The sequence below is a fragment of the Galleria mellonella genome, unplaced genomic scaffold (genome assembly GCF_026898425.1).
Source record: "Galleria mellonella isolate WM207_F2 unplaced genomic scaffold, CSIRO_AGI_GalMel_v1 utg176, whole genome shotgun sequence".
Classification (NCBI taxonomy): domain Eukaryota; kingdom Metazoa; phylum Arthropoda; class Insecta; order Lepidoptera; family Pyralidae; genus Galleria; species Galleria mellonella.
In genome coordinates, this window is record NW_026442019.1 from 1,876,802 (window position 1) to 1,897,526 (window position 20,725).

The 20,725-nt window shown below is 39.0% G+C and overlaps 1 protein-coding gene across 1 annotated transcript; it reads right to left on the reverse strand.

The window, feature by feature from the left end:
- Positions 1-17,750: 17,750 nt before the first annotated feature.
- On the reverse strand, positions 17,751-20,521 carry LOC128200355 (uncharacterized). The gene is made up of 2 exons (XM_052893537.1): positions 20,414-20,521; positions 17,751-19,889 (listed from the first exon to the last, which is right to left on the reverse strand). The coding sequence occupies exon 2, from the start codon at positions 19,882-19,884 to the stop codon at positions 18,013-18,015; it is 1,872 nt and encodes a 623-aa protein (XP_052749497.1). The 5' UTR covers positions 19,885-19,889; positions 20,414-20,521; the 3' UTR covers positions 17,751-18,012.
- Between the last annotated feature and the right edge of the window lie 204 nt (positions 20,522-20,725).

Below are 20,725 nucleotides of genomic sequence, written 5' to 3' on the forward strand. Positions count from 1 at the left end.
TTACTGAGGACGCAGTTTGAACTAAAATTACAGAGGCGTTGAGTGTTTAACTGTTTTCCTTGATATCAAAAAAGCCTTTGACACTGTTTCCGTTTACAAACCGCGCGGAATACCTCTTAAACTTTTTAAAGACTACCTATGTGAACGGAAACAAAGGGTTAAGATGAATTTATAACAGAAGAAACAGTTAGTACGGGATCCCGCAAGGAATTCTACACTGTTTCTTATATATATTAATACTTTATGTAACATGGCATTAGAAGTGGGATTAGTTATTTCATTTGCTGATGACACAGCTGTTATTTTCACAGGAGAGACTTGGGAACAAGTAAAGTTACATACTGAGAGCGAACTGGCTAAAATAGCGGATTGGCTGCAATATAATCTACTGACTTTAAATGCCATTAAATCTAACTATCTGTTTTACTAACTATGATCGTACACAACCACAAAATATATTTAATATAAAGATCCACAAAATCAAAATAAATTGTTCTTGCGCTACAATTAATAAGGTACATAACACCAAATACCTGGGAGTAATTATCGATCAGCGTTTATCTTGGCACCAACACTCTGAAATAATTATGAATAGAATTCGAAAGCTTATTTGGGTATTTAAAATGCTACGTCATATTACTACAAAAACCTTATTGCAGCGAATTTATGTCTCCTTGGCTCAATCTATCCTTGTTTACTGCTTAGCAATTTGGGGAGGGGCAACAAAAATAAAATTTCTAGAACTAGAAAGGGCACAGAGATCGCTGTTAAAGGTGATGTACTTTAAACCATTTCGGTTCCCTACTGAAAGCCTTTACTTAATAACCGATCTTCTGACAGTAAGAAAATTATATGTACTTCAACTTACATTAAAAAAACATAAATCGCTAACATATAATCCTGAAAAGAATAAAAATAGAAGAAAACACAAAGTAGCTGATACAATGACAGTTAAAACTACATATGCAAAAAGACAATACACCAGTCAATCATCAAAAATATATAACAATTTAAATAAAGAACTCGATATATATTCACTCAATTATCATAAATGTAAAAAGACTCTAGTTACTTGGCTTAAAGCCAAAAGTTACGATGAAATAGAAAATATAGTCTGGAATTAAATAAATAACCATATAAATATAAATAAAAAGTACAAAAGTAAAAAAAAAAAATAATAAAGAACACAAACTATATTATTATATATATCTATACCATACACACAAATTCACACATACACACACACACAGAAGCACGCACACACACACGACGCACGCACACACACGCTCGCACACACACATACACACAAGAAGAACAAGCACATACACGACCGCATTTATTATCATAAATAGACATTTTTTCTTTTTTTATGATATGTAAATTTTTTAGTATTATTGTATAAAAGTAAAACAAAGTAAAATTTTTAATGCTGATTAAGAAAAAAAGAAAAGTAAATTGTAATGAGTATCAAATTTAATTATTGTTGTGAAGGACGGTTTCTCTAACACAAGCAATTTTTGCTTAACAGGAGATACCAAACCCTGTAATGTAACTAACTACCTTTGTATAAAGAAATAAATTTATTTATTATTATTATTATATTTATATATATATATATATATATATATATATATATATATATATATATATATATATAAATGAGTTGTACTAATAAAAATAAAAAACTCAAATTCAATACGTACTTCAGCCATTACTTCTCTACTACTAAACATAGGTCTCTTCCATACACTGCCATATCCCTTTCAGACCTGAACGATACGGGCGTGAGTTGTAACTTTAAACAATTCTAAAACCGCGCGCAATTCATTTTTACGCACGAAGCTGAAATAACATGATAGTGAGATTCTAAACCAGCCAATAAGAAATCATTTAAGCGGTTAGGTGGTGCAGTAGTCTCGTGCGTGCCGGCAAGATGGCTTGGCTCCAAAACACGAAAATATATTTAATCTGAAAGAAAAAAAATCTTGGGTCTGAAAGGGTTATGGAACGGTCCTGAACCACTTGCATCCCTGTAATACATTTGAGGTCGTCACTTCATCTAGTGGAGTGGTCGTCCTAAACTGCACTATTTTTTATTTTTTGCCGTACGGGGTCGCCACTCAAGAACCTTTCTTCCCTGTCGTTTGTCGGTTCTTCGATATATTTTTCAGGATAAGGAACAGAAAATAAGGCTAGCTTTCTGTCTAGTCTTATTATAATCTCTTTTCATTTGGAGTCGACTTTCTCGTCATTCTTTACCAGTCACTTCTGTCCTAGGTCGTTGAATTGTTTTCTTGGGTGTTCATCAGGTCATTGTTGTTGACGGACTGCCAAGTTATTAGATGTCCTCTTCGCCTCTTTGGAGAGATATCTAAATTTATATCTTTCTTGGTTGTCTCATAACAAGGCTGTATAATCTTAGCCATATTTTAGTGAGCGTGTTTTATTTGGACCTAATCTTACAACTGCTTAGAATGTGGATATGCCTCGCTCGGTCTATTAGGGTGACATCTCTTGCTTAGTGAATGAATATATAATATACACTTTTATTTTTATTTTAATATTTTTTTTTAATGGGCGATAATGGAATGGTAACCCCACCCGCGCTATTGGTATACACCGACGGGGTACCAGTGAAGGATGATAGATGAGGATGAAGCAGGTCAGTTAGCCCATCGTGACGAATTCAACAAGAATTGTTCACGATGGTTTCAGGGGAAACCACGTGGAGGTCGACCTGATAGGGCATATTGTTAGCAATGTCGAACTCCATTGCTAACAATCCCTTCCTCCCCGCCCTTTATTTTAATATTACATCTGGAATCAACAGCTTATATCTAGAATAATTAAAAATATTATATTTACACCATACACGTTATGCTTATTTTTGGAGGGTAGTTTAAATTAAATAGAATAAAAAAAATCTATGGAGATAGTTATTTGAAACGTTGCATCACTGGAATTTGTATAGCTAAACTGCTAGTGTTTAAAAAATGTTTAAAAAAAAAAGAGTTTAAAAATATGCTAACAGGGTTATAGTTAGTTCCACACTATTCTACCGTGCGGTATGAGCATGCAGGCCGCGTCGTCAGCGAGCTTTGACATACTGCCGCCACCGTCCACCGTCCGCTGTCCGCCGGCCACCGTCCGCCCGCCACCCAGCACTACGATAAAGTATACCAATTTGCCAAAGAAATGGGGAGGTTTGTTTGTGTTTGAAGTTATTGATGGGAGTGATCAGCGATATTTAAATATCGTTAGAGATCCGACTGCAAGTTCTTTGTTTCTTTTTATTTTATTTTTTTATACAACTTAGAATGGCAAACAAGCTGACGGCCCACCTGATGGAAAGTGGTAACCGTCGCCTATAGACATGAGCAGTACCATGCACATAACAGAGTACCTATACTGTTTCGCCCATGATACACCCCATGCGTTGCCATTCCTGAGGACTCAGGTGTTATTCCTCTGTACCCTGTAAATTCACGCCATATCCCACCCTTCAAATCGAAACACAGCCATGCAAACAAAACTGCTTCACGGTTGAAACACGAATGGGACAGAGGTATCCAAGCAATCGAGTTTTGTACAAAGTCTCCATCTGGTAAATTTATACCTGTAACAGTGATGGAAAACATGCATACGTCGAGTTTAAGGATCGTTAGGAATGCGGACTACCAGCCCTAATGCTAGCAATAGCCTGTCTGTTCCACCTCCACGTAGTCCCCCCTGAAAACCATTGTGCTAAATTTCAGGTGCATTTATACGATGGACTAACTAACCTGCCTTTTCATCCTCACCTATCATCCCTCCCTGGTGCCCCGCCAGCGTATACTGATAGCGTAGGCTGGGTTATCATTGTCATCCATTAAAAAACACCTTCCCTAAAATATACCCTATCAGGTCTAACTCCACTTGGTTGAGGGGATGGGGTTGTTAGTTATGGGGAGGTTAGTACCCGTTACTATCAATATACCCTACCAGGTCGACCTCCACGCGGTTCCCCCTGGAAATCATCGTGACTAATTTATCGTTGAATTCGTCACTATGGGCTAACTGACCTGCTTTCATCCTCACCTATCATCCTTCACTGGTATATTCTTTATGTCTGTTTCGATACATCTTGTTTGTTGTGTCCAAGATAGGTACGTTTTTTATGCATCTTACTAGAGAAAGGCTTTGCACAAAAGTTGTTTGTTTGGGTTCTTCTGTCCCATTCGTTTTTCTAAAGCAGTTGTGCTTGTATGGCTGTATTTCGGTTTGAAGGGTGGGATATAGCATTGAATTTACAAGGTACAGAGGAATAACACCTAAGTCCTCAGGAATGGTAACGCATACGAAGTATCGTGGGCGAAACAGTATAATCTGTTATGTCCATGGTACTGCTCATGTCTATAGGCGACGGTTACCACTTTCCATCAGGTGGGCCGTCAGCTTTTTTGCCATTCTAAGTTGTATAAAAAAAAAAAAACTAGTTATAACAGAAAATACAAAAATATTATATACATAGGAAGTGTCTCATATTGGATAAAAGGAACTGGCTCAGCTGATGCTGCGAGTGTCCCAGTGCAGTGTGTACAGTACAGCTGCACAGCGCTAGTTTACTGCCAGTCCCTTTCTTTAAATTAACGTTTAATATTTAATTATTTTTGTATTTCATATCGTCACCTTTATGGTAAACTTACGAAACTGAAAAATATACATTTTACAGGGGAACGTTTTGAAACATTAGAATGCAAATAACTTTTGACAGAAGACTACTGTAAAAGATCATGCCAACATTTTAGTTTTAAAATCCTGTTTTTTATTGAATGCGCTTAATTAATTATTGCTATATTACATGTATCAGAAATAAATGCACATTCGTTACTTTGCACCTTCATACATGAGAGTTCCTAGGTGTTGAGTTATACAACAGCAAATCTACGAAAGTGGCAGTTTCGTAAGTTGCCAAAGAAAATAATTTATTTTAATATCTGGCAAACTAACGAAAGTGCCACCTTCGTAAATATACCAAGGTTTAAATCACATGTTTTGGAGAGAACATCGGTTCAAATAACAACGTTATAGCAATCATTCATGTAAAATAACTAAATTAGGGTTGAAAAATGGATAAAATAATTATTGAAATTTTCAAATTAAAGTGTTTATTATAGAAAATGCTATAAAAATATGCTACGTAAGTTTACTTTGGGTATATCACAAAAATATGGAGATTCGAGCTACTCGATTTCTTTAACCGTTAGAGATAGAAATTTGAAAATAAGCCACAATAAGTAGTATGACGCAAAACGTAGATTTTTAAAGAAATGTCAAATATTAAAAAAACTGCAGATTCGTAAATTTGTCATAGAGGTGACGATATGGATTACGCCCGTGTAGGTTCCGTGTTCATTTTGAACGGAGGAAATTACAGTTTTTCATGAGCAAAGAACTGTTTGTTTCTAAGCAAGACTTTGTACACACGCGATTCGGAGTTTTACAATCAAATATGTTAAATGCACACAAGCTGATGGTTGGTCTGGATTTTTTCTTTCATGAATGGAGTGGTAACCTCGCCTACGTTTTTGATACCTACCTATACGTTGGTGGAGTACCAATGAAGGGTGTTAGGTGAGGATGAAAGCAGGTAAGTTAGCCCATAGTGGCAAATTCAATAATAAATCAATCACGATGGTTTGCAGGGAGAACTGCGTAAAGGTCGACCTGGTATGGTATATTGCTAACAATGGGATTGCTAATCTCCATTAATTGTTTTTAGCAACATTAATTGTTTTTTTTTTCCTTTTTGTTGTTTTAATTTCTTAGTAAAGGTAATAAATGTCATCTATCTATCTATCTATCATTACTAACAATCCCTCTTCCCCCAGACTATGATGTTATGCCTTCTTACCCTGTAATTTTACTTCACGCGTGTTCAGTAAAATGTACATATGTGATTATTTTGATGGGAAAATCTGTGGGAAGTTTTCGTAAACAGAGTAGGGTAAATGTACCTAAAACATAGCACGCCAGGCGACGGGCAGCGTGAGCCAATGGCGCGGCGCGCAACTGTATCCGTCGCTTCTATTGGCAACAGTTGCGGGCGGTGCGCGGCGGGCGGGGCCGGCAGAGGGCGCCGGGAACGCTAATGAGCTGTACAGGGGAAGCTCTTTTTGTTTTCAGGATGCCTGTAGCATTGAGTCTTGTATCTAGTACATGATACTACCGAAATAATTTGATTTTTTTTTTTATTTTTGAAGTGAAGTCTTCTTTAGGTGCGATGGATGGTTTTTGAGATAGGACGTAGCCAACACATCTGACGATTTAATAAAAATACACAGGATTGTTCAAGTTTTCACTTTTGCCGTCACTCCCAAAGTGCGACTGTTTTTTTTTTTTTTATTTCTATGTATCTACTCATTATGTGTGACTTTTTTGAAACATATCAACGGTTTGATAATTTAGTAGGTAATTTTTTTATACAAATTAAAATGAGCAAACAAGCTGACGGTCCACCTGATGGAAAGTGGTAACTGTCGCCTATAGACATGAGCGGTACCATGGACATAACAGAGTATACTATTTCGCCATTCCTGAGGGCTAAAGTGTTATTCATCTGTACCCTGTAAACTCACTGCCATATACCACCTTTCAAATCGAAACACAGCTATGCAAACACAACTGCTTTACGGTTAAACACGAATGGGACAGAGGTGTCCAAATAATCGACTTTTGTACAAAGTCTCCCTCTGGTAATCAATTAATATACCATTACTGTCACATGGACTAAGTTGGTTTTTACTTGCAACTAATCGTATTACGTGCTATTCGTGTTTCTACCGTGAAGCAGTTGTGTTTGCATGGCTGTGTTTCGGTTTGAAAGGTGGTATATGGCAGTGAGTTTACAGGGTACAGATAAATAACACCTTAGCCCTCAAGAATGGTGAAACAATATCCTCTGTTATGTCCATGGTACTGCTCTTGTCTATAGGCGACGGTTACCACTTTCCATCAGGTGGGCCGTAAGCTTGTTTGCTCATTCTAAGTAAAAAAAAAATAACAATATCTAATTACGTGCCAACGATAATCGCAGACTTACAAATCTTTTTGTCTCATAAAAAAAAAAAAACAACTGAATGTCGCTAAATGTAGTATCTCCATTTTGTATAACAAAACCCCAATGAAAAATGACGAATGCCTTCAAAAGACCAACGTTGGTATATTGTGAGTACAGACAGACGTACTCGCCGATCTCTGCCATGAATGCGTACTCGTGGGTACATAGATACTGATCTACGTACAGATACATGGCGAATGTAATAAAGCCTCCTCGTCCCGCAATGTCTCTGAAATTACTTCAACAACACAATATCCGGCGAGAAACGACGACACAACGTAACCTCTCCAGCGTTCGATATTATTATTCTTGATTATTCTTTCCATCAGGCGGGCCGTCAGCTTGTTGGCCATTCTAAGTTGTATAAAAAAAAATACTCTTAATTTTTTTATCCCTTCTTTGCATACTGGTGGAAATTTCCATCGTAACTTTGAATGCCTAAAAATTATATAAAAGAATAAGTTCACTCTAATTTGATCGTGTCTGGATACCTTTTTAATGTCCATTGCAGAAAAAAAAACATAGCTGTCAAATTTATTTTTTAACCATTTTTCCTTTAATTTTATAACATGAATTATATCACCTTGATTTATTTCACCAATAAAAAAAAAAAAAACAGTTTCCTCTTGTCGGGGCAAAACATTCATGTATTCGTCCAGCCAGCTCTATTCCAGTCCATATCTTAGACTTCCCCACACGACATGACACCTAGTGTTCCCTTCATTTTTCCCATGCAGTTAATCTCTTGATCGTCTGACTCAAATTTTTTGAATAATATTTTAAATGCATTAAATTTTGTGATATCATCATCGTCATCATCAGCCGTTTACTGTTCACCGCTAAACATAAGCCTTGGTGTGTGAAAATGTGTGAATTTTTTTTGTTATGAACGCAAGACCAGTTTTGATACTCCGTCCTCTTATATCTTAGTTGATCTTAGTTGACTTCAAATAATCCCTATTAATATTATAAATTTGAAAGTTTATTTGTTTGTTTATTACCTTTTAGTATGTTACCAGGGCCTCTAGACAAGTGGCAAACGAATTCGTCGATGGAATCGCCATCGCTAGCGAGTCCGTGAGATAGAATGAGATAGCAACACCGGATGACTCATTCCAACTCATGGACTCGCTAGCGATTCCATCGACGAATTCGCTTGCCACTTGTCTAGAGGCCCAGCTTAACCAGTCACTATGAAATTTGGTAAATGTAGGTACCTACATGTATTTTTTTAGTGGATGATAATGGAATGGTAACCCCGCCTGTGTAACGATATACGCTGGCGGGGCACCAGTGAGGGATGATAGGTGAGGATGAAGCAGGTCAGCCAGCCTACCTTGACGAATCTAATAATAAATCAATCACGATGGTTTCCAAGGGGAACCATGGGGAAGTCGACCTGACAGGGTATATTGCAAGCAATAGGGCTACTAATCTCCATTATTAACAATCCCTTCTTCCCCCACCTACACGTATTATATACACTCCTCGCAAAAATTAAGGGAACATAAAATTTTTTGAAATTTTTGGGTGATTTTCAACAGGCTGTATTTCAGTGAAAAATAAGACAGGAAATTTAAAAAAAGGGTTTTGAAGCTTGAAAACTCTAGTTTTCAGATTTTTTGGTGAAAAAATTTTTTACTTTTTATAATGATCAGGCATGGAAAAATTTTTTCGAGCTACTCCATTGTAAAAGCGTGTTTATTCAGTCAAAAAAATTATAAATGTCCGAGATATCGAACTTTGAATGCAAAAGCATCCTTTTCCATAAGTATTATCAAGTCTAACTAGATAAAATATTCACTCAGTTACGACTTTTCAAAAAAAAATTTTTTTACTTGATTTTTTTGATTTTTTTTTATTAAAAAACAAAAAATTGGATACAATTTATTATTATTACCTTATTTTTTAATTAAATATGTATTATTCCAGGGGGGGAAGGAACAATAGGATTGTTAGTAATGGAGATACACAAGTAACCAAAAAAGGAGAAAAAGTCACTTTTTTCCACTTTTTTATTCAATATACCCAACCTTGACTGTGTGGGACCTCCAGTAGTTCAGAGATATTAGCAGTTGAATGGAAAAGGATGCTTTTGCATTCTCGATATCTCGGAGACAAATGGTCGAAACTATCATGGACCTATTAATTCATAGAGTGAAAAACGATGAAAATTTAGAAAAAAAATTCATTATGATGTGCTAACTGGTCTTTTTTCATTCTCATCTATCACCCTTTTTTTCACTGGTTTTCCGCCAGCTGTTGAAAATCCAAAAATTTCAAAAATTTTTAGCGCAGGCGGGGTATATGGAATGGAAAAAGACATAGGCTACTTTTTATTTTCACCCATAAAAAAAAATATGTATTATTAATTTATTATTTATTCGAACTAATTAAATATGTATTAAAAAGTTTACGAATCCCCAATATACCCAACCAGGTCGTCTTCTCCCTGGAAACTAAGACGATGAATCATCATGATGGGCTAACTGGCCTGTTTTCATTCTCATCTATCACCCTTCACTGGTGCTCCGAGCGCGTTAGCGCGCCATACCATTTTCACCCATAAAAAAAATATGTATTATTAATTTATTATTTATTCGAACAAAAAAGTTTACGTCCTACGTCTCTCCAAGACGTATCCCGAGGGCGAGCGGGGCCCAGCGGTCGACGTCGGGTGCGGGGGGTGCTCGCGCGGGGCGGGGGGGGGGGGGGGGAGAGGAGCCCGGGAACGATATTCAAATTGCGAACATTTCATTTTAACGCTTGCGAAGATATTTGCTCCGCTCCCACGCTCCCGCTAGTGAGGGCACAATGTCGACAACTACATATGTCGATGAATACCTACCTGCTACATTTAGTTCGAGTATTAAAACATTGAAAATTCCAACAATACAGATAGGACGGGGGGCGATTGTTAGTAATGGAGACTGAGAATCCCATTGCTAGCAATTACCCAACCAGGTCGACCTCCTCGCGATTCCTTCTGGAAACTATCATGGTTAATTCCTGATGAATTCATCATGATAGGTTAACTGGCCTGTTTTCATTCTCATCGATCACCCTTCACTGGTGCTCCGCCAGCGTATCCCGTTAGCGCAGGCGGGGTTACTATTCCATTTTCACCCATCAAAAAAAAAACAATACAGATAATATTAAGCTTATACTGTAAAGTATGAAGTCGTATTTAACAATGAATTAAATTGAAAAAGCGATTTTTACGCTAGAAGTGCTGTTTAGAGCCTTCAACGTCGTGAATTGTCAAATCAGGTAAGTGTACTCATAGACACACAATAAAATAAAGAAGCGATTGTCTTAGGCAGTTGAAGCAGACTCTGTTGTGGTAGAAAGCTCATAACATTACCTCCTACTCTTTACGAAGGTTTTCTTGTTTATAGAACTTGGTCGTATTAAACTTATATAACACACTAGCTGAATAAGTAGGTAACCAATAAAAACGGTAATTAAATTGTAGTTTTTTTTTTATATACTTCTTAGAATGGCAAACAAGCTGACGGTCCACCTGATGGAAAGTGGTACCCGTCGCCTATAGACATGAGCAGTACCACGGACATAACAGAGTATACTGTTTCACCCATGATACCCCCCATGCGTTGCCATTCTTGTGGACTCAGGTGTTATTCCTCTGTACCCTGAAAATTTACTGCCATATCCCATCCTTCAAAGCGAAACACAGCCATGCAAACACAACTGCTTCACGGTTGAAACAAGAATGGGACAGAGGTACCCAAGCAATCGACTTTTGGACAAAGTCTCCCTCTGGTATACGTAAATGTTTTCATAATTTACAAACGTTCTCTGGTATAGTAGATACGGTAACTTGGTGGCAATTACTAAATATCAGTGGCGTAACTATACCATTTGGGGCCTGTGACAAATTCTTTTGATGGGGCCCTATCAGTAAAAAAAATACTTTTCAAGTAAAATAAAGTACTCAGGTACAATGTGAAAAAAAATCTGAGCTCGCGGCCTCTTCAGCCGGGGCCCTTTTGGGTCGGGGGCCCGTGGCATTTTGCCAGTCCTGCCACCCTATTGTTACGCTACTGCTAAATATTACAGATGTTGATTGTAATGGGTGAACAAATCAAGATAATTTTCCTGGCATAGTTAGATAAATAATTAAGTACTATTCTTAAGAGAAGTAGATTGGAGGTGATTCTGTATTTTTTTTTATTATTTTTCAACCGTTCATTGTTCACTACTGGACATAAGTCTACCCCATAAGGGGAGTTTTACCAGTAGTTGCCACGCTTGGCAGGCGGGTTGATAACCACAGGCTTTTAGAGATGCTTTAAGAGGGACGCTGCTGCCCATCCCTCGCCCTCCCTTAGTCGCCTCGTACTACACCCACGAGAAAGGAAGAGGTGGCCCTTTTTAGACCGGAGCGCACACGGCGACTCCGTATTTAGTTAAATACATTTTTATGATAAAACACCTTTGATTATTATTAAAAAATTTGCATAAAAAATTGAGTTTCATAAAAACTGTCGATATCGACAATCCGTCGCTTCGCATCCCTATACCAAGTTGAGACGTTTGCGAAATGTGAACATTTCACGAATTGATCGTTGCGCTGCGGAATTCTCATTTGCGCCTCGAGTCGTCCCCCGCCCCCGCCCCCGCCCCGCGCCGCGCCCCGCACTCGCCCCATCTCACCTGTACCCGCTCCGCGGTACAGGGGGCGCGCACTTAGCTCTAATTCGAATATATTATTTGCGTTCTTTAAGTAATTTGTCTTAAACTCTTAAAGCATATCTGTCTAGGTAGCATTTAGATCATTTTTTAGGAACTCTCGTTCCAAATTCTTAACAAAACAAAATGATACCTAAGTACTAGTACTTAGGTATCATTTTGTTTTGTTAAGATTGGAATGATAAGGATGATAAGGGACTGGCTTTTAAAATACAAGCCATAGCTTAGAAGTCAAGGATTAGAAATTATATAAATACTTAGTTACGGGGGGAAAGGGATTGTTAATAGTGGAGTCTAATTGGCCCATTGCTAGCAATACACCCTATCAGGTCGACCTCCACGCGGTTCCCCCTGGAAACCGTCGTGGTGAATTCTAGTGGAAATCGTCACGATGGGCTAACTGACCTGCCTTTTAATCCTCACCTGTCATCCCTCACTTATTCACCATTCCATTATCACCCATTTAAAAATACTTAGATACATAAAATTGTGTATATGTATAGTAATACATAAATGGCTAGACCCATATGGGGCCATAGTTAGGCAATTCTGCAAATCACTGTTTTGAATAAAGTTGAATAAAGAATTCTGTCTGAGTGTTGGAAATAAATTAATATTAGATATATATTTAAAATATAACATCTATCTATCTATCTATCCATTTAAGAGCTGCGCTCTTGTCGGTGGAGCTCTTGCCACTCGCTACGATTTTCAGCGAGTCTCCTCACCTCTTGATACGACACTACACCAACTCCTTCCTTGATCTGCCTGATGTAACTATGTCTCGGTCTCCCTCTCCCCCTCCTTCCTTTTATCTTACCTTCTATACCATCATACCGTAAGAATAATTAGGACTAGATTTATTTATTATTGTGATCATACATTTATAATATAATTTTAATAAATTTACAGATAAAAGAAAAATGTTTTTTTTTTATACAACTTAGAATGACAAACAAGCTGACGGCTCACCTGATGGAAAGTGGTCACCGTCGCCTATAGACATGAGTAATACCATGGACATAACAGAGTATACTGTTTCGCCCATGATACCCCCCATGCGTTGCCATTCCTGAGGACTCAGGTGTTATTCCTCCGTACCCTGTAAATTCACGCCATTTCATCCACATCATTTCGAAGTAAGTACCTACGTACCTATCGAAACATTGTTATTTGCGTCAGCCTCATAGGTACTATCATAAGAGACGACTGTCCTGTTTGTTTCTTAAACATTTCTGATTATATATGTACAGATACAATACACTTACAGACAAACAAACAAATGTAAATATGCCAATAGTCAAATCTTGGGGGGAAAGGGATTGTTAGTAATGGAGACTGAGAATCTCATTGCTAGCAATATACCCAACCAGGTCGACCTCCTCGCGTTCCCCCTGGAAACTATCATGGTTAATTCCTGATGAATTCATCATGATGGGCTAACTGGCCTGTTTTCATTCTCATCTATCACCCCTCACTGGTGCTCCGTCAGCGTATCCCGTTAGCGCAGGCGGCGTTACTATACGATTTTCACCCAGTAAAAAAAAAATAGTCAAATCTGTTTCAAAGACAAAGCAGATACAACACAGGGGGCAAACGAGCATGCGGCTCACCTGATGGTAAGTGACTACCGCCGCCCATGATCACCCACAACACCAGCGGCATTGCAGGTGTGCTGCCGGCCTTTTAAAAAGGAATGTACTCTTTTCTTGAAGGTTATGTTGTCGTATCGGTTCGGAAATACTGCTGCTGGAAGTTGATTCCAAAGAATGGTTGTGCGTGGAAGAAAGTGCCTTGAAAAACGCACGGTGGAAGACCGCCACTCGTCCAGATGATTGGGATGAAACTTTAGTTTGTGGCGGGTTGTACGGTGGTGAAAATCAGCAGCAGGTATCAATCCGAACAATTCCTCAGAACACTCCCCATGATAAATTCGGTAGAAGATGCACAGAGATGCAACATCTCTGCGCAGCTTCAGTGGATCAAGTCGGACAGTAAGGCGTTGACTATCGATAATTCGAGCCGCCCGACTTTGAATGCGGTCTAACGGAAGGAGTTGGTACTGTGGCGCTCCTGCCCACAGGTGAGAACAGTATTCCATATGCGGCCTGACTTGGGCTTTATATAATTTCAGGCGGTGTTCTGGCATGAAATATCGTCTCACCCTATTGAGCACTCCTAACTTCTTGGAAGCTATCTTAGCCTTCTCCTCCAGATGACCGCAAAACTGGACGTCGCAAGATATATCAACGCCCAGAATTCCTAGACTCGACTTTTTATCAAGGGAAGTGCCCTGAAAGTGAGGAGATACGACAAACGGCGTCTTTTTTGCGGTAAACGCGCAGACTTGTGTCTTTTTGGGGTTAAATTGGACAAGATTTTGTTCACCCCAGATCGAAACTTGATGGAGTGAAGTTTCGAAAAAGTCTATTCCGGCACTCATCGGTATGTGCCCGCGAGATCCTTGCATGACCGGTATATAATGTATCTCCTGTACTGTCGTCTGCATAGCAATGAATATTACTTATCTGTAACATATCATTGATATGCAGAAGAAACAGAGTCGGAGATAGTACACAGCCTTGCGGGACACCAGCATTCAAAGGTTTTAAATCAGAGCATGCTCCGTCGACTACGACCTTAATGCTACGTTCCTTGAGAAAACTGGCGACCCAAATGCACAGTCTCGCAGGCAACCCAAATGAAGGTAGCTTTGAAAGCAGCGCTCTATGCCACACCCGATCAAAGGCCTTCGCGATATCCAGACTAACTGCTAAGGCCTCTCCCTTACTCTCGATAGCCACTGCCCATCGGTGTGTTAAGTAAGCTAAAAGATCACCGGCCGAACGTCCCTGTCGAAAGCCGTACTGGCGATCACAGATCAGCTGGTGTTCTTCTAGGTACCGGAGCAGTTGACGGTTAATGATGGATTCCATAACCTTCGAGAATAAGGAAGTGATAGCTATGGGCCTATAGTTAGCTGGATCTGAGCGATCTCCCTTTTTAGGGATCGGATGCACCAGAGCAGTTTTCCAAAACTTTGGGACTATGCCCGATGAGTAGCTAAGCCGAAAAAGACGCGTAAGAATCGGAGCCAACTCTGGTGCGCACGTCCTAAGCACAATTGGAGGAATACCATCGGGCCCACTCGACTTATGGATTTCGAGGGAGAAAAGTGCTCTACGCACTGAGCTATGCGTGAATTTAATGTCAGGCATAGAGCTCCTACAACACGTGATGGTCGGTGGTGATTTCTCCCCGTCATCCAATGTCGAGTTTAACGCAAAGATGGATCCAAGAAGATCGGCCTTTTCCTTAGCGTTCTGGGCCAACGAGTCATCCTCCCTGCGCAATGGTGGAAAAGATGACTTACAGAAATTCCCTTGTGCAGCTTTGGCAAGAGACCAGAAAGCTCGAGTTCCAGAGGGCAAACTAGCCAATCTCTTGCCAATTCTACTAATATGCTCTGACTTCGCTGTAGCTATAACTCTTTTGAAACACCTAGAGGCAGAGTTATACTTCTTTTAAGAGCACTGGTGTTAGGATCTCGCGACGCCACACCTTTAGCCCAGGTTAGGAAGCACTCCTGTTTCAGACGAGATGCTGTTCTACAAGAGGCTCCATACCAGGGCTGGGATTTCCCGCCGACGGGCACCACAGAGTTAGGAATAAATAATTCCATTCCCTGAAGCACCACATCAGCAATGGAATTGGCAATGGCGTCGGGATCATCCAGTGTGAAGCAAACCTGCCTCCATGGGTAAGATGCGAAAAAATCCGCATCTCATCCCAGTCTGCTGACCTGTAGTGCCAAACACGACGTCTACCCGTGGAACGTGGTGGAATCGGACTCATGAGAGGCACCTCGCTCCGCACCAGACTGTGATCCGACGATCCAAGCGGAGCTTCGACGGAAATCACATAGTTGTCTGGGTGGGTGGTCAGCAGAAGGTCCAACAGTGAAGGTGAATGGTCCAACACATCAGGTATTCGCGTAGGCGAGGAAACAAGCTGCGTCAGACCATAAGCCAAAGCAAAGTCATGAACAGATCTTCCCGCATAGTCGGTTGTACGTGAACCAAGCCATTCGGTATGGTGGGCATTAAAATCGCCAAGAATCACGACTTCAGCGGAAGGAATCTGTTCGAGTAGGGAATCTGTAGCCATTTGGACGTGCTCAATGAGTTGGTCGGTTTCGATGTTACCGCTGTGGGACCTGTATAGGCATGCATAGACGCGAGGATGGTCATTGCAGTCTACGCGTAGCCATAAAATGGACAGGTCCGTACCTTCAAGAGTTCAAATGCGGCGACAGCAGATATCCTCTCTGACATACGCGCATACACCGGCACGCGAAACAAAACAATGTTCAAGTTTATAGCCCGGGTACGTCAGGTATGAAGTTTCGTTTGGAGAGGATATCTGTGTCTCCGTTAGAAAGAGCAATGCCGGCCGCGCCGTTTCTAGGTGGTGGTGGACAGCGTTTAGGTTAGAATGTAATCCCCTAATATTGCAGAAGCTCACATTGAGCGAAGGGGATGCCGTAGAAATCTTGCTCCGTTTGCCCTTGGTTCCAAAGAGCGGAATTTTGCCCCCCCCAGAATACGCAGGGCAGCCCGAGCGTGGTTGCTCGAGAGAGGATTCTCCAGCAACATGGTTACTGGTACCTCCCTGGGGTATGTTATTTTTTTTTTAATTCCACTGCCATGGTTGCGTGTTGTAGGATAGGGGGACGGGGTTGGGGAAAGGATTTTAGGATTAGGAAAGGGATGGGTATGGGATGGGTATGGGATGGGCCTCCGGACTCCCTCACTCACCATACGGAATGTGATCGCACTGAAAGTGCAACCACTTAGCGTCGGTATTCTGTGAGGGTGTGGTACTTCCCCGGTCGAGCCGGCCCATTCATGCTGCAATACCATATGGTATTACAGCGTGGCTCTACCACCTGAATGAATGAAAAAGATTTTTATTGGCTTACTACTCAAATATTTTAACCAACGTACTACGTCTACTAGCTGACCTACCCGACTTCATCAGCAATAAAAGCTTTCAAAAATATTATTTTTTCCCATTTTTACAACATTTTTTATTGCTGCTCCTCTCCTATTGGTCGTAGCGTAATCTTATATCGCCTATAGCATTCCTTAATAAATGCGTTACTCAACATTAAAAGAATTTTTCGAATCGAATTAGTATTTCCTGAAAAGAGCGCGTTCGACCAAACAAACTCTTTAACCCTTCTTTGCATACTGGTGGAAATTTCCATCGTAACATTGAATGCCCAAAAATTATATAAAAGAACAAGTTCACTCTAATGTGATCGTGTCTGGATACCTTTTTAATGTCCATTGCAGAAAAAAAAAACATAGCTGTCAAATTTATTTTTTTAACCATTTTTCCTTTAATTTTAATCATGAATTATATCACCTTGATTTACTTCACCGATAAAAAAATCATGCAAAGAAGGGTTTTTTTTGATGGGTGAAAATGGAATGGTAACCCCGCCTGCGCTAACGGGATACGCTGGCGGAGCACCAGTGAAGGGAGATAGATGAGAATGAAAACAGGCCAGTTAGCCCATCATGATGAATTCATCAGGAATTAACCATGATAGTTTCCAGGGGGAACCGCGAGGAGGTCGACCTGGTTGGGTATATTGCTAGCAATGAGATTCTCAGTCTCCATCACTAACAATCCCTTTCCCCCCTGCAAAGAAGGGTTAACTTTATATTACAGTGAACGCTCCATATAAGCAACCTCTCTATAAGTTACATTCTTTATATTTTATTTTTTCCACTCAGCTTAGTTAGTAAAAGAAATAAGTGAAAATATTTTCCACACGGTAAGTATTTTTATACTCCTTTTTCCTCTATAAGCAATTTTTCCTAAAAACAATTTTTTTCCATTGTTTCAAACGAGTCGCTTATACACTGTAATTAGAGATGGGCAATCCACCTGGGTGGGTTTAAAGTCTGGTGGGTAAAAACCGGGTGTTTTGGGTTTATTGGGTTTAAACCCCATAAACACCCAAATTTTTGGGTGTTTATGATTTTGTACTTCATCATCGTCATCTCAGCCGCAAGACGTCCACTATACTGGACATAGACAATATTATTATGCAGCCTACAGAATAAAAAACTTTTAATTTGATTTTGAGTTTATTAAGAAAGAGATGAAAGTAAAATGTAAAACTACAGTCAATCACTGTCAGATTCAGAGTTATTACAAGCGATGAATTGTATAGGTTCGATAGGCTCTATTTCGTCTAAACTGTTATGTTCATTTACTTGCTCAATGAAAGCTTCTAAGGTATTTTCTTCATTAAACTGAATGTCCTCGCATTCAGCTTTATGTTTAAGATTCCAGTTATAACAAATGAATGAAATTTTTTCAGTTCTTTCAGTTGTAAGTCGATTTCTTTTGTTATTATGTATGTAGCCTTGGATACTAAAGGAACGCTCAGTGGCTGCCGAAGTACAGGGAGCTGATAGAATACGAATCGCTACTTTGCTTAACTCAGTGGAACCACAAATACCTTTCCACCATATTAGGGGCTCAATGCTATCTAATGAGCTCCATACAAATCCTCTGGCCCAAAAGTTTTCTTTAGCTTTATAACACGCCAAATCTGCCATTACATTTGACAAACTTAAGTGTTGGCTTAAATTGTAGATAAACTCCATACCCTTAAGTTCTTCCTCTTGAGTAAGTTCGACTCCTAGAGTCCTGGGGTCTAGAATATATGCTGCAAAATGTATTGGCCTCATTGCCATATTGCATCTTGAAGATACTGATGTTAGAATCTGCTGTTTGCTTTCTTCGCTCAATGTCGAAATCTCATTTAATGCAAAACGTATCTTAGCTTGTACATCTCTAAATGTAATGTATGTGCGATGCAAACGATTCTGGTCGCTCTCTAAGTAAAATATGCTTTCAGTGACTGGTTCCAAAATACTTATACATTCCCCTGTCTTCGTCCAGAAATCATCACTTAGAATTAAATCTTTAATATCTCTTGAAATTACCACATCTTCTCTAACTGTTAATATTTGCAAAGCTATCTTATTTGCTTTCAAACTTTTTAACGAAGTAACATGACTTCCCCATCTTGTAGCACAAGGCAATTTTAGTGTTTGTGTAGAATCTTCACCCTGCCTTGATTTTATCAACAAGGAACTTAATCGTTGACTCCTTTTAACAGTTTTTATTATATTTATGGCTTGCATAATAAACACAGTTACTTCTTGTATCTTTACAATATCTTGGCACAACAAGTTAAGGATATGTGCACAGCAACCGAGAGGAACAACATGTGGATATTTGAGTTTTGTTAATTCGAATGCCTTTTGTATATTTCTAGCGTTATCGCCAATAAGTACAAGAAACTTATTTGCTCCATACACTTTCATTACTTTTTCAACTTCTTGGCTAAGGTATTCACTAGTGTGAGGATTACTTTCTGTATTCAAACTTTTAACGTATGCAGGTTGAGGTTTTGATATAAGAAAGTTTATTATTCCTTCATTTCTTAAATTAGACCAGCCATCGCACTGAAGGTGTAAGTAACTACAAGCATTTAGTTCCTCATTTAACTCAAAACGCATTTCTCTATATATTTTATCTAAGTATTTTGTCGCTAAAGCTTTACGTGAAGGTATTTTAAATTTTGGTTGCAATTTTTCGAAAAATTGTATCCATAAAGGATGTTGCACCATCGATAATGGCGTCCCTGTTACAAATATAGCTCTCGCTAATTCTGTTTTTATATGATCATCGGTGTCTTGAAACTCAGCATTTATTGTAGTGTTAGCAGACGACGAGGGGCTTATAAAAGAATCATTTGTCTCTATCTCTGACAGTCCAGACATTTTGGTTTTGGACGAGCTATCTTTTATAAGTTTCATAGAGTCTTTTAATGTTTCTGGAGATTTTGGACAAGTGATAAGATGTTGAAGCATTTTGGCAGCATTACTGAATTTGTAGACCTTATTACAAAGCTTGCAAGAAACAGACTTGTTTGGTAAAGTACGGTAGTGCTCCCATATGCGTAAATCTTTAGGTCTCCCCATTGAACCTAAAAAAATGAACGATGATTAGTTGGTCTGACGAAAATTCAACAATAGAGTGCCTATTTTTTTACAATGATTATTTCTTGTTATTTACAATAAATTTATTAAAAAAATAATAAAATAAATACAAAAAACCTTTGTAAAATTACATCTCCTCGGAGGATTAAACGCAGACGCTAGTTTATTATCGTATTGTTCTGTATTTTTCTCAGCAACTTCTTTAATTCGATTAGGTACTTACGCATATTATGTTAAAAATAAATATCTAGTACACATCTTAGGCTATCCACCATTATTATCCAATGACGACTCTCAGCTAACTATGCACTATCATCCAAAATAAACGTGTATGGAAAATTTTATCCCAGTCGGTTGAGGATTGAGGATAATTGCATCAACATACGAACATACCTACATACTTTTATTTACATAACGCAAGCTAAATAAAAGCTTGTAATAATACATCTAATTTTAAGTTAAAATTGTTAAGTGATCATGATATAATTGTATCATTCAAAAATCCACTTACCTTTAATTATTTCTTGTTAAGTATAAATATTATTTCAAATCTGCTCCCTTAATATGCACTTTTTTACTGCTTTTCCTACCTAACACGTTACCAGGAAGTCACGTTACCAGAGTCAGAGTAATAGTGAACACGTTTGACAGTGATTGTCGTCGCCTCATATTCAGCGTCGACGAATAGGGGAATCCCCAGTCATAATGTATTGCATGCGTGGCGGTCTTACTTCAAATCCATAAACAAAGAGATAATTACAGAACTCGATACTAGATGGCGCTGTTTTTGTTTGAAGAAAGTTTGCGGGCTAAAATACATAGA